Consider the following 24,792-nt stretch of genomic DNA (forward strand, 5'->3'; position numbering starts at 1 on the left):
ACGAGCCGCCGCAGTGCCTTTGCCTCCATCGACCGTTCTGCTGGTCTACGCCCTCGCGACCTCAAAATCTGGCCCTGCCAGGGACCGTTGCATGGCCTCCACTCCCGCTGCATTGAGCCGCCATGGCCGGTGTCAAGCTACTCGACCGCGCGGCCGCTTCCGCCCTGGCTTAACGCCTCCGTCTCAAGCGCGGCCCGGCCACCTCGCTATTACTGCAATCCACCGTCACCTTCACACTTGGCCTCTGCTGTGGACGGAGAAACACCCGCCTGCCCGAGCTGCAGTCTGGCCCTGCCCCCTCAGTTGTTATATGCACAGTCACAGAGATAAGTGGTTACTACTGCTACTACACATGCGATACATGGTGAAGTATCAGAAGAGGACAAGTATTGATTATTGCTAAGTGGAGCTAATGGAAACAAGTAGCGGATTTCTCGCAGTACATGCTTCCCGGATAAACGGGCAAGTTGACGTTTGCCTGGTAGTACCTGAGCATCACTGGGTTATCTACGGACGGTATATACGGATCATCGGTCATCCAAAACAAATCAGGTGATATCTATCTAAGTTTATTTTATTGGTTTTCATCAAAGAACAATCACTTTGGTCTGTACATTTTTATGTGCAGCAAAGGAGGTGCCATGTTGTGCCTATGAAGCGTACGTTAGCACCATCACGCACTGGCGTCTGCGCCCGCTTACTGATGAAACATGTGTGTGTAAGTCACTGCCCGTGCAGCTTAATCTACGTCAACCCGCCGGAGCCGCGTTGAGCCGCCCTTGCCGCTTTGAGGCGCTGGGGTTATATTAAGTCGTCGGTCTGCCTGAGCCGCCGGAACTATAATGAGTCGCTAGTCTGCCTAAGCCACCTCTATCGCGATAAACGGATCATCCGTCGTCCAAAAAAATCAGGTGTTATCCATCCAAGTTTTGATTTATTAGCACATTTTGTTTTTGTCAAAGAACAAGTTTATCTTTGCCTTAGTCTGCAATATTGTTTATGCAGGACAATTATTTATGACCAAAAGTGATATTATACCGCAGAGATGGAGGCACGCCAACATCTTTTGGCACAGGTGGTCGTCGTTACTCAACGGGCTCCTGCACCAGCTTACAATGCCATGGTCGTCTCTCGCGGCCGCACCGGCTTACAATGTCATGACCATCTCTCGCGACTGCACCGGTTTACAACCCCGCGGTCGACTATCCCGTCCACACCGGTTTAAAAACTCTGCAGCCGACAGATCTGTCAGCACCCGCGGCCGACTCGGCCGTGATTGATTTCAGTTTCACCATGGTGATCATCAACTCCGCGGTGATAATTACTGACCTGACGCATCAGGTGAAATCCATCCAGCATATTTTTTGTATATTGCTTTCTATAAAAGAGCAATTACTCCGGTCTGCAAGTTGTCCCATGTTGGATTCAAACCGGTCTATATCACGGTTAATTATGAAGAATCTCAAGCCAACTCCTCAAATCGCCTTGAGACTCAGGGGCTACAATGACATGACTCGGGAACTCTGGGTCATTGGAGGGAATGATAACCCGGTTCCGAAGGATACCGCCATATTGATGAAAATTGAAAGGCCGTCAGAAAATTGTCGGTTCAAAATAAAGATTCCGGTTTAAAATCTGGTTCAAGGGAAATATTTTCTCCCACAAAGTTCTGAAGCTTTCAAATCCAGTTTAATAATTTCCGGTTCAAAAAAGAATTAACTTCTCGCAAGTTCGAGTTTAAAGGCCGTCAGACAATTTTTGGCTGAAAATGAAGATTCCGGTTCAAAATCCGGTTCAAGGGAAAGATATCTCCCATAAAGCTTTGAAGCTCTTAATATCCGGTTTAACATCTGGTTCAAGAAGAAATATCTCTCGCAAAGTTCGAGTTCTCAGAAAAGTTAAAGGTTGCCGAAGAGGACCTGTTGCCATGATGCGCGGTTCAAACATCGGTTATCCTGCCTTATTGGCTTATCATATTATTGATCACATGGGGGCTTCTGTTTATAAAGCGGAGTTCTGATTACATATTGATCCGGCTATCAAGCCAATATTATCATAAGAGCACAGCTCTAGTTACTTCGGTAATCCGGCTATCAAGCCAATATTTTCACAAGGGGCCAAAGAGAGTTTGTTGCACAGCACAACTCAAACATGTGTATCCCTTGAGCCCAGCTCACAATATCACTTGGGGGCTATGTTCGAACCATAGTCACACCTCTTGATAGGCTTAAAGGCCACCAGGGAAATCATTTGGGGGCTCTGGTCGTATCCGAACCATAGCTACACCTCTTGATAGGCATCAGGGCACCAGGGAAATCACTTGGGGGCTTGGTCGTATCCAAACCATAGCTATACCTCTTGATAGGCATAAGACCACCAGGGAAATCACTTGGGGGCTATGGGTTCGAACCATAGTTACGCCTCTTAATAGGCATAAGGGCACTAGGGAAATCACTTGGGGGCTTGGTCGTATTCGAACCACAGTTACACCTCTTGATCAGCGCAATGCCATAATTATGACTACATGGGGGCTCTAGTCATATCTGAACCATAGCTTAAACCCTCTTGATCATACATATACATCATCATACGTTGCATCATCATTACATCATCATAGCATGTATCATATGTGCATGGATATACCGGTGTTCATTAACCCGGCTTGGCTTTCAACTAAACTAGTTGGCAGTACATAATCAGTTATAATCCGATGCTTATCGACCTGGTCTGGTGTTTACTAACAAATCACCAGTATTATAAGGATAATCCGGTGCTTATTGACCCGGACTAGTTTTGAGTAACAAGTCGCTGGTATTATAAGGATAATCCGGTGTTTATTACAACCCGATATAGTTTTATCATAAAACCAGCAAAATATGGGAGGAGTTATCAATACTCAAGATTGAGGTTATTGCCCTTGCTACAAAAAGTTGATAAAATCAACGGTGTGATTCACTGTCACAGATAAGAATGCATTCGGGTGACTACCCACCCTGGCTTTCAACGTTAAGTCGCCAGGGCATATGTCATTTACACTTTGAGCAGGATTTGCAGAATTATGACATATAAATTCAAGCTCATCATCAAAACTGATGCTTCAAAAGGGTTATCCATTTTGGATTTTCTCAAAGGCTATCAGCCGCCGGGTTATGAAAATTCGAGCTTACAATGGAGGCGTATTAAAATCGCCATCGGACAAGAGCCGTCGGGTATTTAAACTCCGGATTTACTTGTCAAGAGTTAAGGTATTCAAGGTCGCTTTGGCGCAATGGCTATTATTTTATCAATGGATATGATTTATTCTACATTGGAAGGAATAGTACCGAGTCGCTGCAAGCTTACGACCCGGCACTTGGGGGCTACATTATTCAAGTTGAGATTACATCAAATATGCAAGTCTCATGTCGCTGCAAGCATGCACCATGACACTTGGGGGATAATGCAAAGTCATTTTTGCTCACCTTATTGAAGACCCGACTCATCACATTGTAATGAGTCGGCCCTTGGGGGCTGCCTATTGCTCCTATCAACAATTCAAGATACACAAGTCTTAAATCCATTATATTGAAGGGTCCACTGCTTAGTTGGTAAAGCACAAGGCTCTTAACCTTGTGGACGTGGATTCAAGCCCCATGATGGGGGTTACATCATATGATGTTATTTTCATTGAAGAATATATCAAGTCCCAGCTCAATATTATCTTATTGAGCTAGCCCTTGGCGGCTACACATTGTTGCTCAAGTTTACATGATCATATTTACAAAGTCCCTGCTCATTATTGCATAATAACCCGGCCCTTGGGGGCTACACTGGTTGAAGTTTTTATGAGCATAAGGCAATTTCAAGTCCCAGGTTGCTGCAAGCATGACAACCCGGCACTTGGGGGCTACATATGTGGAATACTCAGTTCTGACTGGTGATTGAGATGAACAACCTGGATTTCTTCAAGCTTGTGACATTCATATTGAAGCAAGTCTTAAGATGTTGCTATGCTACCTTCTTAAGACTTGGGGGCTACAAGTGATAGCCATATAAGAGGTATATTTTCAAAACTGATGTTAACAAACAGTTCTGATCCCGTGTCGTCAATATTCTTAAACCGGCAATTTTGGCAATGGTAAACCGGTAAAGTCCTACATTCTTAAACTGGCTGAAGATCAAATGAATATTTCAAAGGCCAATATTTTTGTTAAGCATTGGGAGCGGAAGTCAAAGGAGTTATTCTTCACAATATTTCTCTATGACAAACCAATGTCAGCAAATTGATTATGAAGCTGGCCTATTGACTCGGATTTTCTAGAAGAAGGAAATGACAAGGACATAAGGATGTTCAGGTGCCGGTTTACAAGAGTTCTTAACTCGGAGCACAACCTATCAAATTGGTTCTTGTGTTTATTTTGTAGTATAAGTTTACCATGGATAAATCCAAGCTAAACTTGGGGGCTAATGTTGGGATATACCCCACGGCGTAAACCGGTCGGAAGTATAACCCGGCCGGACTTGGCATTTCATTGGTAACCCCCCAGAGGATTGGCGACTTACGTGTCTGGCGGTTCACTGGTATGATGATTCACGAGCCTGAAGACTCATTGGTGACCCGGCATGTGTTCCAGATGGATGACAAGGCCCAAGGCCCAGCAGGCCGGTTTATGTTAGTGGTGGGCCGGTTTAAAGATAAAAGGTGTGAGGAATATTTCCCTTACAAGGAGTCAAGACCCAGACTTGTATCCGGTTTGTATTAGAAGATAGACTAGTCCTAATCCTAATAGGACTCCACATGTAACCCGCCCCTTCAACATATATAAGGAGGGGCAGGGCTCCCCAAAGAGGGAGAAGCAAGAAGAAATAATCTTAGGGCTAGACACAAAGAGGAGAGCCGGTTTATGACAACTCCCTGGTGATGATAATGAGACCTAGCCTCAAATAACACGTAGGGTTGTTACCGGATGATGTTTCCCGGGGCCCGAAGCTGTCTAAATCCCTGTCTTGTGTTGCGTCTCTCGATTCCGCTCAACCCCTCTCAAGGTACCACATAGATGTGTTGGCCTCACGACTAAGTCCTCACGCTAGGACATCTGCCGTGACAATTCCATGACAATCTTTCTTTTCCATAAGGTATTTAATAGCAGCATGATCGGTGTGAATAGTTACTTTAGAATCAACAATATAAGGTCTGAACTTATCACAAGCAAATACAACTGCTAAAAGCTCTTTTTCAGTAGTAGCATAATTTCTTTGAGCATTGTCTAGAGTCTTACTAGCATAATAAATAACATTTAATTTCTTATCAACTCTTTGCCCTAGAATAGCACCTACAGCATAATCACTAGCATCACACATAATTTCAAAGGGTAAATTCCAATCAGGTGGCTGAACAATAGGTGCAGAGACTAATGCTTTCTTAAGTATTTCAAATGCTTCTACACAATCATCATCAAAGACAAATGGTATATCTTTTTGCAATAAATTAGTCAGAGGCCGAGAAATTTTTGAGAAGTCCTTAATGAACCTCCTGTAAAATCCGGCATGACCAAGGAAACTTCTTATACCTTTGATGTCCTTGGGACATGGCATCTTTTCAATAGCATTGACCTTGGCTTTATCAACTTCAAAACCTCTTTCAGAAACTTTATGCCCCAAGACAATACCTTCATTAACCATAAAGTGGCACTTTTCCCAATTCAAGACAAGATTAGTTTCTTCACATCTCTGCAAAACTCGATCAAGATTGCTCAAGCAATCATCAAAAGAGGAACCATAGACGGAAAAATCGTCCATGAAAACCTCACAAATCTTTTCACAAAAGTCAGAGAATATAGCCATCATGCATCTTTGAAAGGTAGCAGGTGCATTACATAAACCAAAAGGCATACGTCTATAAGCAAAAGTACCAAAAGGGCATGTAAAAGTAGTCTTTGTTTGATCTCTAGCCGACACAGGTATTTGAGAGAAACTAGAATAACCATCTAGAAAGCAATAGTGTGTATGTTTGCATAATCTTTCTAGCATTTGATCAATAAAAGGTAAGGGGTAATGATCTTTCTTAGTAGATTTATTTAATTTGCGAAAATAAATTACCACCCTATAACCTGTGATAATTCTTTGTGGAATCAATTCATCTTTATCATTAGGAACAACAGTAATACCTCCCTTCCTAGGGACACAATGGACAGGACTTACCCACTGACTATCAGCAATGGGATAAATTATACCTGCCTCCAGAAGCTTGAGTATTTCTTTTCTTACCACTTCTTTCATTTTAGGATTCAGACGTCGTTGAGGATCACGAACTGGTTTGGCATCTGCTTCCAACTTTATTTTATGTTGACATAGAGTGGGACTAATGCCCTTAAGATCATCAAGAGTATATCCAATAGCAGCACGGTGCTTCTTCAGAGTTTTCAACAATCTTTCTTCTTCATGCTCTGAAAGGTTAGCACTAATAATAACAGGATATATCTTCTTTTCATCAAGATAAGTATATTTAAGATTATCAGGCAATGGTTTAAGCTCAAACGTGGGATCACCCTTGGGTGGAGGAGGATCCCCTAAAATTTCAACAGGCAAATTGTGTCACAGAATAGGTTCCTGTTTAAAGAATACTTCATCTATTTCCCTTCTTTCATTCATGAACATATCATTTTCATGGTCTAGCAAATAGTGTTCTAAAGGATCACTAGGAGGTACGGCAATAGAAGCAAGACCAATAATTTCATCCTTACTAGGTAATTCTTCCTCATGATGTTGTTTACTAAATTTAGAGAAATTAAACTCATGAACCATATCATCCAAGCCAATAGTAACAACATTCTTTTCGCAATCTATCCTAGCATTAACAGTGTTCAAAAAGGGTCTACCAAATATAATGGGACAAAAGCTATCTTGCGGAGAAGTAAGAACAAGAAAATCAGCAGGATATTTAGTTTTCCCACACAAGACTTCAACATCTCTAACAATTCCAATTGGTGAAATAGTATCTCTATTGGCAAGTTTAATTGTGACATCAATACCTTCTAACTCAGCAGGTGCACCCATATCACATAAGCCATGATAACAATGATCTCCTATTTTAACACAAATAACAAGCACGCCTACCACCGGTCTATGTTTATCTTTAGCACAAGGTTTAGCAATTCTAGCAGTTTCACCTTCGAACTGAATAAGATGCCCATCAATATTATCAGACAAAAGATCTTTAACAATAGCAATATTAGGTTCTACTTTAACTTGCTAAGGGGGTGTATAAGTTCTAATATTGCTTTTACGAACAACAGTTGAAGCTTTAGCATGATCCTTTATTCTAACAGGGAAAGGTGGTTTCTCAACATAAGAAGTAGGAACAATAGGATCATTATAAGTGACAGTCTTTTCTTCAACTTTAATAGGTGCAGCTACTTTTACTTCTATGGGAGGATGATATTTAAACCACTTCTCCTTAGGGAGATCAACATAAGTAGCAAAAGATTCACAGAAAGAAGCTACTATCTCAGAGTCAAGTCCATATTTAGTGCTAAACTTACGGAAAATATCGGTATCCATAAAAGATTTAACACAATCAAACTTAGGTGTCATACCTGACTCCTTACCTTCGTCGAGGTCCCAATCTTCAGAGTTGCGTTTAATTCTATCCAATAAATTCCATCGGAATTCAATAGTCTTCATCATAAAAGAGCCAGCACAAGAAGTATCGAGCATGGTTTGATTATCATGAGAAAGCCGAGCATAAAAACTTTGCATAATTATTTCTCTCGAGAGCTCATGATTGGTGCATGAATATAACATTGATTTAAGCCTCCCCCAAGCTTGAGCGATGCTTTCTCCTTCGCGAGACTAGAAAGTATATATATAGTTGTGATCACGATGAACAAGATGCATAGGGTAATACTTTTGATGAAATTCCGACTTCAATCTTTTATAGTTCCATGATCTCATATCATCACATAGCCTATACCATATCAATGCGTCTCCCTTCAAAGATAAAGGGAAGACCTTCTTCTTAGCAACATCATCGGGTATACCTGCAAGCTTAAATAACCCACAAACTTCATCCACATATATTAAGTGCTCATCAGGACGCTTTGTTCCATCTCCTGTAAAAGGGTTAACTACCAGTTTTTCCATCATACTCGAAGGGAATTCAAAAGGAGTTTCATTTTCAATAGGTTCAGTAGGTTGAGGAGCAACTCTTTGCTCTACTGGACGGGGTGAAGATACCCCGAACAAGCCCCTCAGAGAATTACTTTCCATAGTAACAAGTGACAGTAAATTTCAGCACACTATATAAATTTTTCCTTACCAAATTCCACCTACCAAAGGCGCTACACTCCCCGGCAACGGCGCCTTGATGACCCACAAGTATAGGGGATCTATCATAGTCCTTTCGATAAGTAAGAGTGTCGAACCCAACGAGGAGCAGAAGGAAATGATAAGCGGTTTTCAGCAAGGTATTCTCTGCAAGTACTGAAATAAGTGGTAACAGATAGTTTTGTGACAAGATGAACTGTAACGTGCAACAAGTAACAAAAGTAAATAAAGTGCAGCAAGGTGGCCCAATCCTTTTTAGAGCAAAGGACAAGCCGGAACAAACTCTTATAATAGGAAAAGCGCTCCCGAGGACACATGGGAATATCGTCAAGCTAGTTTTCATCACGTTCATATGATTCGCGTTCGATACTTTAATAATTTGATATGTGGGTGGACCGGTGCTTGGGTGTTGTTCTTACTTGAACAAGCATCCCACTTATGACTAACCTCTATTGCAAGCATCCGCAACTACAACAAAAGTATTAAGGTAAACCTAACCATAGCATGAAACATATGGATCCAAATCAGCCCCTTACGAAGCAACGCATAAACTAGGGTTTAAGCTTCTGTCACTCTAGCAACCCATCATCTACTTATTACTTCCCAATGCCTTCCTCTAGGCCCAAATAATGGTGAAGTGTTATGTAGTCGACGTTCACATAACACCACTAGAGGCTGACAACATACATCTTATCAAAATATCGAACGAATACCAAATTCACATGACTACTAATAGCAAGACTTCTCCCTTGTCCTCAGGAACAAACGTAATTACTCACAAAGCATATTCATGTTCATAATCAGAGGGGTAATAATATGCATATAGGATCTGAACATATGATCTTCCACCAAATAAACCAACTAGCATCAACTACAAGGAGTAATCAACACTACTAGCAACCTACTAGCACCAATCCCAGACTTTGAGACAAGAATTGGATACAAGAGATGAACTAGGGTTTGAAGATGAGATGGTGCTGGTGAAGATGTTGATGGAGATTCCCCTCTCCCGATGAGAGGAGCGTTGGTGATGACGATGGTGATGATTTCCCCCTCCCGAAGGGAAGTACCCCCGGTAGAACAGCTCTGCCGGAGCTCTAGATTGGTTCCGCCAAGGTTCCACCTCGTGGCGGCGGAGTCTCGTCCTGAAAAGTTCCCTCTGATTTTTTCTCATCGAAAGACTTCATATAGGAGAAGATGGACGTCGGAGAGCCACCAGGGGGCCCACGAGGTAGGGGGCGCGCCCTAGGAGGGGGGCGCGCCCCCACCCTCGTGAGCAGGGTGTGGGTCCCCTGGCCTTCATCTTTGGCGAGGATTTTTATTTATTTATTTTAAGATGTTCCGTGGAGTTTCAGGACTTTTGGAGTTGCGCATAATAGGTCTCTAATATTCGCTCCTTTTCCAGCCCAGAATTCCAGCTGCCGGCATTCTCCCTCCTTATGTAAACCTTGTAAAATAAGAAAGAATAGCCATAAGTGTTGTGACATAAAGTGAAATAACAGTCCATAATGCAATAAATATCGATATAAAAGCATGATGCAAAATGGACGTATCAGCACTCAGTTACGCCATTACACAACAGCACAAAGTTTCAGATGCAGCATCAAAAACCTTTGGAAAGTAGCATCATACACGGTAAATAGACAGATGAATCTTATCTGGAGAACTGCAGAAGCGGAAGGCAAATATTGAGCCTTCACTGATGTTGAATGTCCTTGCAACTTTAGGCCAGTGGCTATGGATAATTGCCCGCCCAACCTCCGTCCTCTTCAGCAAGACTTCAATATTGTACCGTGGGTGTTGAATGAATATCTTCCTCGCCTCTTGACCATGCAGGTGGTTTGAGAGGTAATCATCGGTGAACTGCTTTGAAAAGTACTAAAAACAAAGCTATGTAGAAATTGCTGTTGTAAATTTTGAAATGGCACAAGGGGTAAAAAAAAGAATTGGTACCATCCTATAGTTGACTAATGTCTTCTTCATTGTGCAAACAAAGATCTTGCTGTTATTCATCGCAAGTTTCTTCATCCTAACAATCTTTCTGAGTTTCTTGACTTGACTGATATTCATGGACATCTCATTTTTCCATATGCAAAATGGGTCGAATAGTGGGTCTAAGCCTCTCACAACAGGACCTACATGTGCAAGAACAAATTGTAAGAAACCTAAATATTAGAATGATTCCTACAACTGCACAATAATGTGCTATTAGCCAAAGGACCCTGCTTGAACAACCCTCGATGGTAAACCGCAGTGTCTCCCATTGTTTCCCTGCACCACACATAAGGAAGATCTTAATCAGGTTAACTGAGAGTTGCCATACTATCAGTAGAATATGTATTGAGCACAGCCAAATTCGATTGGTGTCACATGCATAACAATACAAAATTGTACCCACAGCAAATGACAATCAAATTGCAGAACTGAACCAAACAGTTAAATGGACAGCAAAGCAAATGAACCAAAATAGTTAACTGAGCACGACATTGCAGAGTAGAAACATGTATGAGAAGATAAGACAGTTAACAAAACATAGAATGCTTGAGAACAGTACTACGAAATATAGCAATTGTTAGACCAAAGTGTTAACTAAACATTACATTTCAGAGGACCAAACTGTTAACTGAACATCAGATTGCATATTAACATTACAGAGGACAAATCACTAGAAGGCACTGGCGGTGGCCTCGAGAAAACATCACGAACTGTATTTTAAAGTAGACAACTGCGCGGCGGTGTCGACGGTGCCCTCGAAGATGAGGTGCTCCTCTAAGATCTGGTAGTCGACACGGATGGCAGCCATAGCGACCTCGTTCGCGTGTGCGGCCGCATGCCACTTAGCTCCACGTTATACTGCGTGTAAAATGGTTGTGGGCGGCGCTTAATTGGAGGGGGGCAGTGATTTCGATGGAAGGTGTCGCAATGTTAGTCGGGGCATGTGGAACGGGAAAGGAGGAGGATGGTGTGGTTGGGGTGTGGATTACCTGACCATATTGATGAGGTCGCATAGCAAGAAGAAGGGTCGGTGGCGAGGAGGTCGCGCAGCAAGAAGAAGGGTTGGTGGCGAGGAGGCCGAGCGGCAAGAAGAAGGGTCACCGGCGAGGAGGCGGCGCTGCAAAAAGAACGGTTGCCGGCGAGGAGGTGGCGCTGCAAGAAGAAGGGTAGCCAGCGAGGAGGCGGCGCTGCAAGTAGAAGGGTCGTCAGCGAGGAGGCTGAGCTACCAGTAAGCAGCAGTGAAGGTTTGAACTTGGAAAGCAAGGAGGAACAGTGGAAATGTGGGTTTTGGTAGGAGGGAGGGGGCGGGGAGATAGATATTTCCGCGGTGGCAAAAATTTTTTGCTCGGTGCCGCGAGAAACTGGCGCGTAAGTGTGGTTCAAGCGGGGGCGGTGGACTGTAGACGGAGAAGCTTCCTGCGTAAGCCAGACAAGACGGTGCCCCAAGATATTTTATATCGCATCCCACACAATTCTTTCTAGTAAACTATTTGTGGTATACCTAATTTTTTCATTATGTTTTGAAAGACAAAATGGTGTTACGGAGGGAAAGGATGGTGTTTGAATTGCTAGAACATTTACATACCGTGAACATGCAACTAGTACATGAGTGCCGTGTTTAAATTTGGAATTATTCCGGGTTTGTTTGGCAATTTTATGCATAAATTGAGTTTCTGGGCATTTAATGTGCATAATTCAAATTTGAACTACAAGCACATACTCCAATGCACGAAAGTTTGCTGAAAAATCACATGTGTGTCTTTGGGTGAATTTATAGGTCTCATACAAGAAATGAGAATAAAATTCAAACATCTAGGCGTCGTGGCTCGGCCAGAATGATTGAGAAACTTGGTTTTTTAATTCCTATAAATCCAAAACACGGCTAAAAATCATGAAACTTGGCATGGTGTCATGACATGGCACCAAGATGTTGCAGTAAATTTTTTGGCCGAATTGGGACAAGCTTTGATGTAAGCTTTTTGCAAAACGGAGCTTCCCTCAAGAAGGCTCGTGGTTCCGAGAGGGAACGTGTCACCTCCGTGTGCAAAACGACATACATACACTACCTTCTCCCGCCTTAATTTGTGTACACTGGCAGATTCGACCAAATAGAAGTATCGTGCTAAATTTTGGAATTATTCCGTGTTCGTTTGGCCTTTTTAATACATTAATTAAGTTTCTGGGCATTTAAGGTGCATAATTCAAATTTGAACTACAAGCACATGCTCCAGTGCACCAAAGTTGTTTGAAAAATCACATGTGTGTCCTTGGGTGAATTTCTAGGTCCCACGCAAGAGATGTGAGTGAAAGTCAAACATTTGGGCGTCGTGGCTCGGCCGGAAAGATTGACAAACTTGGTTTTTTAATTCTTGTAATTCCAATACATGCCTGAAAATCATAAAACTTGGCATGGTGTCATGACATGGCACCAACATGCTGTGGTAATTTTTTTGGCCGAATTGGGACAAGCTTTGGTGTAAGCTTCTTGCAAACTGAAGCTTCCCTCAAGAAGGCTCTTGGTTCCAAGAGGGAACGTGTCACGTCCGTGTGCGGAACGACATACGTACACTGCCTTCTCCCACCTTAATTTTTGTACACTGGCAGATTAGACCAAATAGAAGTATCGTGCTAATTTTTGGAATTATTCCGTGTTCGTTAGGCTTTTTTATACATTAATTAAGTTTCTGCGCATTTAATGTGCATAATTCAAATTTGAACTATAAGCACATAGTCCAGTGCACCAAAGTTGTTTGAAAAATCACATGTGCGTCCTTGGGCGAATTTCTAGGTCCCATGCAAGAGATGGGAGTGAAATTCAAAGATCTAGGCGTCGTGGCTCGATCGGAAAGATTGAGAAACTTAGTTTTTTAATTTCTGTAAATCCAAAACATGCCTGAAAATCATGAAACTTGGCATGGTGTCATGACATGGCACCAACATGCTATGGTAATTTCGTTGGCCGAATTGGGACAAGCTTTGGTGTAAGCTTCTTGCAAACCGGAGCTTTCCTCGAGAAGGCTCGTGGTTTCGAGAGGGAACGTGTCACCTCCGTGTGCGAGACGACATACGTACACTACCTTCTCATGTCTTAATTTTTTTACACATCCAGATTGGACCAAATAGAAGTACCGTGGATAAATTTTGGAATTATTCTGGGTTCGTTTGGCTTTTTTATACATTAATTGAGTTTCTACGCATTTAATGTGCATAATTCAAATTTGAACTACAAGCACAGGCTCCAATGCACCAAAGTTGTTTGAAAAATCACATGTGTGTCCTTGGGTGAATTTCTAGGTCCCATGCAAGAGATGGGAGTGAAATTCAAACATTTGGGCATCATGGCTAGGCCGGAAAGATTGAGAAACTTGGTTTTTTATTTCCTGTAATTCCGAAACACGCCTGAAAATCATGAAACTTGGCATGGTGTCATGACATGGCACAAACATGCCGCGGTAATTTTTTTGGCCGAATTGGGACAAGCTTTGGTGTAAGCTTCTTGCAAACCGGAGCTTCCCTCAAGAAGGATCATGGTTCCGAGAGGGAACGTGTCACCTCTGTATGCGAAACGACATACGTACACTGCCTTCTCCCGCCTTAATTTTTTTACACAACCAGATTAGACCAAATAGAAGTATCATGCTAAATTTTGGAATTATTCCGGGTTCATTTGAACTTTTTATACATTAATTGAGTTTCTGGGCATTTAATGTGCATAATTCAAATTGGAACTACAAGCACAGGCTCTAGTGCACCAAAATTGTTTGAAAAATCACATGTGTGTCCTTGGGTGAATTTCTAGGTCTCGTGCAAGAGATGTGCGTGACATTCAAACATCTGAGCGTCGTGGCTCGGCCGAAAAGATCGAGAAATTTGGTTTTTAATTCCTATAATTCCAAAACACGCCTGAAAATCATGAAACTTGGCATGGTCTCATGACATGGCACCAACATGTTGTGGTAATTTTTTTGTCCGATTTGCGAAGGCGCACACATTAACAATCAACAAAGTCATTTTGGAACAAGTGCTGTCACGTTACAAATCGGAAACACAAGTATTATTAAAATCGTGGGCGTTCGACTTACCAATTACATGCGGCCACGCGTCCCCTTTTTTATTGGCTAGGAGGTGCCGTGCGGGGTAGCTATTTGAGTACGGCAGGTGTGTGATCAGACCCCTACGCGTGCTCATCGGGAGGAGAGCCCTTTGACCACTACCCGCCGCGCACCTCCCTCCCAGCGTCTCCATTAATGGCGTCCGAGCACCTATTCTGCGATGTGGCTATATGTCTCACTGGACTAAGATTTAAGAGAGAGAAATGAAAATCTGAAAAGAATGTTTTGCACGGATCTTGATGTAAGATCCACAGACCTATATAGCATCGATTGTGACTTATAGCAAGCATGATAAATATAAGGACGATGACATTGGATAATAATTGTCTTACATATTTAGAAATATAATTTTAAAAAGCCACATGAGGCAACGCCCGCAATACACAAGGGCAAAAGAAGAAGGAAGACAACGATCTGGCTCGCTGATCTCTACTTTCTTGATGCGTTGCTGTAGGCCGCGGGAACTAGTCTTCGCAGCGAGCGACGACGAGCTCTTTCTTGTCCTCAAGATGCTGCTTGAGAGAATCCATGAATTCCTCCACCAGCCTTCTATGCTCGATGCGCAGCATGGCATTCTCGTCCATAAGTTTCTCGACGATGACGCCGGTCCTCTTCAACAAGGCAGTGGTCTGCTCCTGCTACTCCGCACTTCCGACGATCTTCGCCCTCAGTAGGTCGCGCTCGGCCCGGAGCTTCGCATTGCTCTCATTTAGTTGCCCGATGACGTCGGTAGACTGTTCAAACAAGGCTTTCAGGTCATCCTGCAACTTCGCCCACCTGGAGATATGATCCATCGGCCTAAGGACGAGGGCACGTATGCACCTGTAAGAGTCATTGCCTGCCCGTGAGACATTTTCCCAAGCCACCGTGGCGTGGGAGGACATCTCTGCTGCATTCATGGCGCGGCGGGACATCTCTTCTGCTTCCACGGCATGGCCAGACCAGTCTGCTGCATCGACGGCGCGACGTATCTTCCGTGCTGCTTCGGCGGCGCGGCGGGACCTCTCTGCTGCTACGGTCGTGCGGCGGGACATGTTGGTTGCTTTCGCGGCGAGGTGGGACATCTCTCGTGCTTCCGCTTCCAGGCTCGCCTCTCCCTGGTGGCAATCTCTCGACCCAGAACTCATGCTGGCCATGGCGGACACAAGGGAACGATGATGAATGACTTGTTTGTTTTTGACTTTTTGTGGATGAGGAGTTGAGGGAGAATGTGCAGTCATCTTGGAGTAGTAGTATTTATAACCGCATAGTAATAGGCTCCTAAGTGGGAAACCGTTTAGGTTTTGATCGGTGTGAACAGGTTTGTAATTCGGAATGTGACAGGACGCGGCCTCCCTGTTCTTCTTAAAAAATTGTGACAGGACGCATGCTCAAAATTTTCTGACGGTTATAAGTGTGGCACTATTCTCGGAAGGCGTAACGTGGGCACGTACACCTTCAGCCGCGTACGTGGCATTTGCACCATAGGGTGCACCACAATAGACAATGTCAGCACACATCTTGTTCCAACAATCGTGCGCTCGTTATTACCATCGTGCATGCTTCTTTTAATTAGAATGGGTGTGCCCGTCTAGCGCACACACGTTGATCTACCTAACTGTCTCAGTTTGTTGTGGCTAATCGCAAACAGTTCATTCATGTGAAGTGTATGCCATCAATCGCAGACACTTTGATCTGGCTTACCCATTTCTGTTCTGTTGCCTAATCGCAAACAGTTAATCCTTCTGAAGCGTATGCCCTCAATCACACACACCTTGATCTGACTGACTATTTCTTTTGTGTTGCCTAATCACAAACAGTTCATCCGAGTGAACCGTATGCTGTATATCGCACACACCTTCATCTGGCTGCCCATTTGTTTTGTGTTGCCTAATCACAAACAGTTCATCCGAGTGAACCGTATGTTGTACATCGCACACGCCTTCGTCTAGCTACCCGTTTCTTTTGTTCCTCCTCATCAAAAATGGTTAATTGAACTGAACTGTATGCCCTGAATCACACACGCAACTAAAATTTGAACCGTGTTTGATGCATCCTCCATCGCAAACGTTTTACACCTTTTTGACGGGTTTTTTACACCATCGTTTGCGATTATGGCATCGCACACATTTTCGTCGAAGGGTCTCTAATCGTAGTGTTGCTTTAGCAGCATCCTGCAGTAGTGTCTCCTAGGTTGTGAAACCAAGTCTATGATCACCAAAGCTATGGAAATCAAGGTAAAAGGAGACCAAACCTCTGATACCACTTATAGGATCGAAAGTATGTTTAGAGGGGGGTGATTAGACTACTTGACCAAATAAAAATTTAGCCTTTTCCCAATTTTAAGTCTTGGCAGATTTTTAGCAACTTAGCACAAGTCAAGCAATCAACCTACACATGCAAGTATAAGAGTATAGCAGCGGAGTGTAAATCATTGCACATGAAGGTAAAGGAAGGAGTTTAGAGGGAGCAAACGCAATGTAGACATGGAGATTTTTGGCGTGGTTTTGATAGGTCGTGCTATCATACATCCACGTTGATGGGGACTTCAACCCACGAAGGGTAACGGTTGCGCGAGTCCACGGAGGGCTCCACCCAGGAAGGGTCCACGAAGAAGCAACCTTGTCTATCCCACCATGGCCATCACCCACGAAGGACTTGCCTCACTTGGGTAGATCTTCATGAAGTAGGCGATATCCTTGCCCGTACAAACTCCTTGGTTCAACTCCACAATCTTGACGGAGGCTCCCAAGTGACACCTAACCAATCTAGGAGACACCACTCTCCAGAAGATAATAGATGATGTGTTGATGATGAACTCCTTGCTCTTGTGCTTCAAATGATAGCCTCCCCAACACTCAACTCTCTCTCACTGATTTGGATTTGGTGAAAAGATTATTTGAGTGGAAAGCAACTTGGGGAAGGCTAGAGATCAAGATTCTTGTGGTTGGATTGGAATATCTTGGTCTCAACACTTGAGTAGGTGGTTCTTTCTCAGAAAGTGTATGGTAGACGTGTAGACACGTTCTGATGGCCATCTCTCCCGAATGGGGGTTGGGTGGAGGGGGTATATATAGCCTCCACACAAAATCTAACTGTTACACACAATTTACCAAACTCGTTGGGGTCGAATCATGAAACTCGGTCAGACCGATTTAGTTCAAAATGTGAGCGTTAGGCTTTTCGGTGGGACCAACATGTCAACTCGGGGGGGGGGGACCGATTTCATTAGGGTTAGGGCATAATGTAATCTCGGTGAGACCGATCACATAAACTCGGTGGGACCGATTTCTGTAATAAACAAATAGAGAGTTGGTCAGGCAAACTCGAACCGATCGCTCATTCCGGTGAGACCGAAACATTACGAAAAGGAAATAGAGAGTTTGCATTGCGAACTCGGTGGGACCGATCGCTCATCTCGGTTAGACCGAAACGTGACAAAGGGAAACAGAGAGTTTGCAATCCCATCTTGGTGAGACCGAGATCCCTATCGGTGAGACCGAACTGATTAGGATTTCTGGCAATGGCTATGTCAAATGAACTCGATGGCACCGGATAGTTCAAATCGGTGAGGCCGAGTTTGACTTTTGGTTTGGGACATATGTGGATATGAGAAAGTGGTTGAGGGCTTTTGGAGCATATCACTAAGCATTTTGAGCAAGCAAGCCATTAAGCAACACCTCATACCCTTTTAATAGTATTGGCTTTTCCTATGGACTCAATGTGATCTTGGATTACTAAAATGAAAAGGTAGAGTTTTGAGCTTGAGCTAATATGTGTCCTTAGCATTTTGAGGGGTCCACATTCCTAGTCCATGCCATGCCAATCATTGAACTTGCTGAAATGATCATCTTGAAAGAGCATTAGTTCAATGAGCTTTATGTTGTTAGGAATTACCAAAACCACCCAGGGATAGTTGCACTTTCACGAGTGGAGATGCTCTCAGAGCATTTTCCCGGGGCTGCATTGCCTGCACGACACACAACATGAATAGCCGGTATGCTTAGAGCATTTACAATCGGGTGCCTCGAATCGGTCTTAAACATACAGGCAGATGGTTCTTCGCTGACTAACCGGTACCTCTCATATTTAGCCTAAATCTGGAGCGGATATGAGGTGGCCTAGGCATGTCCACCACATCAGACTGATGACCGGGTCCCACACGTACTCGCCTAGAAACCCAACGGTCTGACAGGTGTCTCCTCCAGTGTTGGTGTGAATGCCGCGCGGCGCTACTCCGGCTTGCCGCCGAGGGCCAAGGTCCGAGTATTTAAGCTGGACGTCATCCCTCAACCCTAGGCAAATCCCATTCCTCTTTCTCTCTCTATGCCACCAGCCCGAGCACATCCACTTATGTCCCTTTCCACCTCCTCTTCCCTCGTCGTCCGCCTCTGCCTTGCCCCGACAAAACAAGGCCACCTACGCTATGCTACGTCGGGCGGAGTTTCCATATGCTCGAGGAGATCTGGGTTAGGCGCGCCACCCGGATTGCAGCGGGACTACATCTAGACTCGCTGGAGATGGAGGAGGAGGAGCACCAGCCGAAGCCCATGGAGGGGGCGGATCCGATGGAAGAGGACACGACATAGCCGGAGGAGGAGCCGCAACTAGTTGCGGGCTTCGGCATGGAGGACACCATGGTGGAGTTTGAGCTCGCCCAAGCGGCAGAGATGACGAAGTAGATCGCCATTCTGGAATCCATCCAGCACGAGAATTTGTGGAGGCCAACCGGTGGTTCATCTGGCAAGAATGGGCGGAGACCGACGCGCTTTTCCTCGAACTAGAGGTGGAGGCCGATGTGGAGGAGCCGTAGGAGCTAGAGTTGCGGTTGCCGCCCATGTACCTGGAGCCGGGCATGTAGACCGTGAATGTCTCCGATGAGGAGTAGGGTAGGGTAGCTTTTAGTAGATCTACGTAGTATATAGGTTCTCCTCTTTTGCATGGCTTGTACGAATTTAAGATTTCGAGTATGAGGTATTCAGATGCAGAGAGGAAATTTTGAGGGCTGGCCGGTCACTGCCCGCGGGTGTGCCCAGGTGCGTTCGTGGGCGTTTGAGAGCCTGGATTTGGTGTCCATGGGTGTAGATGCTCTCATGTCGCAAAAGTTAGGGAGCTTTTAATCCAGGGGTAGAGGTCACTGTTGGGAAACGTTGCACGAAAAACAAAAAATTCTACGCACACGCAAGATCTATCCATGGAGATGCATAGCTACGAGAGGGGGAGAGCATCTACATACCCTTGTAGATCGCTAAGCGGAAGTGTTTATCAATGCGGTTGATGTAGTCGTACACCTTCACTATCCGTTCCGATCAAGCACCGAACGTACGGCACCTCCGCGTTCAGCACACGTTCATCTCAATGACGTCCTTGCCTTCTTGGTCGAGTAAGAGGGGTGAAGTAGTAGATGAGTTCCAACAGCACGACGGCATGGTGACGGTGGTGGTGAAACTATTTTCGTAGGGCTTCGCCAAGCACAAGGGATTTAAAGCGGAGGATGAACTAGAGGGAGAGGGGGCGCCGGCACACGGCTTGGTGAATCATGGTGTGTGGCGCCCCCTCCCCTCCTCTCATACATATAGGTGGAGGGGGCAACCTAGGATGCGCCCCAAGGGGGGCCGGCGGCTGCTCTAGGGTGCCTGCCAAGCCCCCCCCCCCCTTCCATACTTGGCGTGTGGGAGGAAGGAAAGGGGGGCCAGCGGCCCCTAGGGCGCCTCCCCTTCCTTCTTCCTTGCATGGAGAAAGGCAGGAGGGGCTGACCCCTCCTTCTTCCTTCCTAGGGTCGGCGGCTAGGAGGTGGGGCGCACCAGCCCCCTTTGTGGGCTGGTGTGCTCCCCTTCTTTTGGCCTGTTAGGCCCAACAACTCCCCCTGGCCTTCCGGAAACCCTTCCGGTGATCCGATAATTATCCGGTGTATTCCGGAACCCATTCGGAGACCGAATACTATCATCCTATATATCAATCTTTACCTCATCATGTCCGTGATCTCATCCGGGACTTCGGACAACATTTGGTCACCAGCATACATAACTCATATAGTACTATATCGTCAACGAATGTTAAGCATGCGGACCATACGGGTTCGAGAATGATGTAGACATGACCGAGACGCTTCTCCGATCAATAACCAATAGCGGGACCTGGATGCCCATATTGGTTCCTACATATTCTATGAAGATCTTTGTCGGTCGAACCTTTATGACAACACACTTAGTTCCCTCTGTCCGTCGGTATGTTACTTGACTGAGATTTGGTCGTCGGTATCTTCATACCTAGTTAAATCTTGTTACCCGCAAGTATCTTTACTCGTTCCATAATACATCATCTTGTCACTAACTCCTCAATCACTTTGCTTGCAAGCTTCTTGTGATGTTGTATCACCGAGAGGGCCCAGAGATACCTTTCCATCATACGGAATGACAAATCCCAATCCCGATCCATGCCAACTCAATAGGCACCTTTGAAGATACCTGTAGAGCACCTTTATGATCACCTAGTTACAAAGTGATGTTTGATACACACAAGGCATTCCTCCGGAGTCTGGGACTTGCATGATCTCATGGTCGAAGGAACATGTATTTGACATTAAGAAAGCATTAGCAATAAAAATGAACGATCATATGCTATGCTAACAGATGGGTCTTGTCCATCACATCATTCTCCTGATGACAAGATCCCGTTATCAAACGACAACTCATGTCTATGATCAGGAAACCTTAACCATCTTTTGATCAACGAGCTAGTCTAGTAGCGGCTTACTAGGGACTTGGTATTTGTTTATGTATTCACACGTGTATTTAAGTTTCTGATCAATACAATTATAGCATGAACAATAAACCTTTATCATGATTGAGGAAATATAATAATAACCACTTTATTATTGCCTCTAGGGTATATTTCCAACTATCATCTCCAACACGGACCCTCAAATCATCCGCATCCGCCACACTGATTGATCCGGACCCATTTTGTAAATCATAAGAAAACACGGGAGGGGAAGGGCTTTATGGGTGTCTGGATTGACGCCTCGTAGGACTTGGACACCCCCAACCCACTCAAATCCCCTTTTCCGGCCACTTTTCCTCCACTCTGTCCCTGCTCCCCCTTACTTTGCATCCACACCCTCCACGTCCGTCGTCGCCACTATACCTCTCCGACCGTCGACCAAGCATGGTAGGACGTCTGTAGCTCCCACCAACGTGCATGTCCGGTTTGGACTACGTCGTTGTCCACTCAGGTTCCCTCCGCAGCCAGGTACCCTTCGTCCCATGCCGACGATGTCCATGGCGGACACCACGCCCAACAAGTGTTCGGTCAAATGTCATTGAGATGTTTTGTTGAACTTCTTTTTATTTTCTAGAATAAAGCACGATGGAGGGGTTCGGTGATTGATGATGAGTTGTTGTGCGATGCCTGGTTGATCGTATCTGTGGACTTTGTTGGCAAGAACTCAAGGGGCTCGATCTTTTTGGCAGCACGTGTATGCTTCGTTTCATGCGTAAAAGAACTTCATGCCCTACGACATGCACATCATCTATCAACGCGATGTGAAGTCGATATCGCATCGATTGTACATCATCTGCAACCCGTCATGAAGTTTTGCCGTCCGGTTGCACGAGGGAGACAATGTGGTCATCAGGCTTGACTACCATGGAGATTGAAAGTTTTGCTTCTTGTTGCTCTACATGTTGGTTAATTCTTTCATTTACACATTGTTGCTCTATATGTTGTATAGCCTGCACATATTGTCTTGAGGTGCTATAGGACAGCATATGTCGGCTCTCATTCTAGTATTGCTAGTGAATTCGAAAAACTTGTTAAACATCCAGTTACCTCGAATGTAATATTTACATTTGAATTATTGTTGTACTAGGGATATTTACATGTTATTTATTGATGAATTGTACTATTTTCTATAATTATTTCGAGCACTGTGATTAGAAAAAAAATAGAGCTGAAAATTTTAGGGGACAGGGTCGGATGGCCGGCTATTACGTCACTGTCCGCGGACAGATACTGCGTCCGTTTTGAAGGCCAACGTTGGAGATGTCCTGGCAATGTGAATGAGACCAAGTTAGAATCCAGCTTGCTATGTTTTAGCTACCCTGGATCAAATTAACATGAGCAGATAATTACGGATTAATTTAGTAGTAGAATTTTTTTTGGCCCCTGTTCCTACGGATGGACAATTATTTAGTTGTTAATAAAAACATTTTAAAAAAATATAATAAGTATCAAATGTCAGGTACTACGAGCACATGACAAACCCGAACATTTTTGATAACAAGTTTGAAGACACGATGATAACAATTTTATTTGCCAAGCATGCCAATTTTCATGCTTTAGTTATTTTTTGACATGAAATTACCATGCTTGCCAACTAACTTACATCTTCGTGTCACTAAATTTGCCATAGAAAATGTTTGAATTTGTCATGTGCTCATACCTGACGTTCGGTATTTATTATTTGCGTTAAAGAAACGGAACAAGTAGGAAATTCTTTGTCATCTATTTCCACATGGAATTCCGTAACAACCAGCAGTTGAGAAGCACACAGATGAAACCAGAAAACGGCCAACGACATTGGACACATGCCAACCACGGTGCATCAGGGCAGTACCATCTGGAGCAGCATCTCGTTCCACGCGTCGATCGGGCCCGGCAGGCACCAGTGCACGCAGTCCTTATACAGGGTCACGTTCTCGTGCGCCCAGTGCCCGTACCGGCTCGGGTGGCCGTCCGGCCGGAGCAGCATCGCCGCCGTGGTGTCCATGAGCACCAGCCTCGCGCCTCCCCCTCCTCTCCTCCTGGCCGCCTCCTCCGCCTGCGCGAACTCCTCCACCTGCGCCGTGTGGAAGTCGAGGCTCAGCCCGGCCATGCGCGTCTCGTTCGCCGCGTACGGCCGCGTCCGCCGGCAGTCGCCGCCCTTGTTCCACTCCCCGCCCTCGAAGTGCGTCGGCGACACCGTCCGCACGATCGCCGTCCCGTTGAAGCCCGGGTGGCTCGTGACCGCCCGCAGCACCGTGCGGAACGCCACCCGCTGCGAGTGCCGCAGCGTGAGGTCCGGCACGCCCGGGACGAGGCAGTAGTGGCAGGCGACGAGGCGGCCGGACTCGTAGAACAGGGACGGCCGCGTGAACCAGTTCGCGCCCGAGAGGACGAGGTAGTCGGCGCCCGCCACGCCGGGCAGCCAGGCGTCGTCCGGCTCGTCGAGGTAGATATTCCACAGCCGACCGCTGCCGTAGTCGGCGTCGGACTGGTTCGCCTTGACGAGGAACGGCGACCAGAAGGTGGAGATGGTGAAGTTGTAAGACTCGTAGTACAATGTCCTGAATTCTTGGTTTTTCGTCGTGGAAATGTCTTTGGGGTACTCCAGCTGCAATTAAAAAAATTGAATCAAAATCAAGTCCCTCTCTCTAATCATCGAAATGTGGATCATGCATTCTGTAGATCAGTAATTTTTGGCAATAATCAGTGGACGGAAATTGAGAGTACTATCAGCTAACTGAACTGATTATTAGTATTACCTTGGACAAGAGGCACATGAGGGACTGCATGTGGTTCCTGGCGAGCGAGTCCCCGACGAAGGCCATGGAGCGGCCCCTGACGGCGTCGAAGAAGGCCGCCGCGTCGAACCGGGGGAGCTCGCACTGCGCCGGCCGCCAGCGCCACCTAAGGAAGCCGAGGTCGGGGCGGCCGTACTTCATGCAGTTCTGGTGCTCCTGGATCAGCGGGCAGGTCCGGTTCGTGTAGTACGGCTCGCCGCCGTCATCCGGCACCCACTCGCCCCGGAAAATGTCGCATCCCTTGGGCACCCGGGCGACGGCAGGACGCCCGGGCTCGAGCCGCGGCGACCCCGACGAGGAAACGGAGGCGAACCCGGACCTGTAGGTGTCGAGGAGCGAGCGTTGCTGGCGCGCGGCGAGCAGGAAGAGGACGAAGAGGAAGAGCGCCGGGACGGACACCGCGGTCGGGCTGGCGAGCTGGAGCTTCTGCATCCGCCGGTTCGGGGATCTGCCTTGCTACAATGGCCAGAAGCGGCGGCTGGCTAGCTGCAGGGAGAGCGAGTGCACGGAGGGGGAGTGGGTGAGTGACGAGCTCGCTAGCTAGCGCTGCGAGTAGACAATGGCGAACGCGGTACCTGCTCTGCTCGGCTTGTCGTGGGGCAGGCTGGTCGCGTAGTTTTTTACGGTTGTGAGGCGTGTTGTTAATTGTCTGTGGCGCGCATGTGACGGTACGTCAGCTTTGGTTTGATGGGAAGGGCCGGGGCGGGCCGGGCCCTTGCCTGCGCTTTATTTTGAACCGCGCGTACTGGGCCCGCTGAGCGACCGGACCATCACGTGACACTTTGTCGAGCGGGATAATGCTGTCACTTGGGCAACAGCAGCAATGCAGCATGTTCCCT

At 45.7% G+C, this 24,792-nt stretch overlaps 1 protein-coding gene across 1 annotated transcript; it reads right to left on the reverse strand.

Moving 5' to 3' along the window:
- Positions 1 to 22,877: 22,877 nt before the first annotated feature.
- Positions 22,878 to 24,581, reverse strand: LOC123152081 (protein trichome birefringence-like 21). The gene is made up of 2 exons (XM_044571690.1): positions 23,915 to 24,581; positions 22,878 to 23,763 (listed from the first exon to the last, which is right to left on the reverse strand). The coding sequence occupies exons 1-2, from the start codon at positions 24,383 to 24,385 to the stop codon at positions 22,996 to 22,998; spliced, it is 1,239 nt and encodes a 412-aa protein (XP_044427625.1). The 5' UTR covers positions 24,386 to 24,581; the 3' UTR covers positions 22,878 to 22,995.
- Positions 24,582 to 24,792: the final 211 nt, after the last annotated feature.

Source organism: Triticum aestivum, chromosome 7A (genome assembly GCF_018294505.1).
Source record: "Triticum aestivum cultivar Chinese Spring chromosome 7A, IWGSC CS RefSeq v2.1, whole genome shotgun sequence".
In the NCBI taxonomy this organism is placed as follows: domain Eukaryota; kingdom Viridiplantae; phylum Streptophyta; class Magnoliopsida; order Poales; family Poaceae; genus Triticum; species Triticum aestivum.

Bases quoted from the DNA above. Each gene is read 5' to 3' on its own strand.
- LOC123152081 (XM_044571690.1), bottom strand. From the start codon at position 24,385: ATGCAGAAGCTCCAGCTCGCCAGCCCGACCGCGGTGTCCGTCCCGGCG. The intron at 23,764-23,914 runs GTAATACTAATA...TTTTAATTGCAG, and splicing joins TCATGTGCCTCTTGTCCAAG to CTGGAGTACCCCAAAGACAT.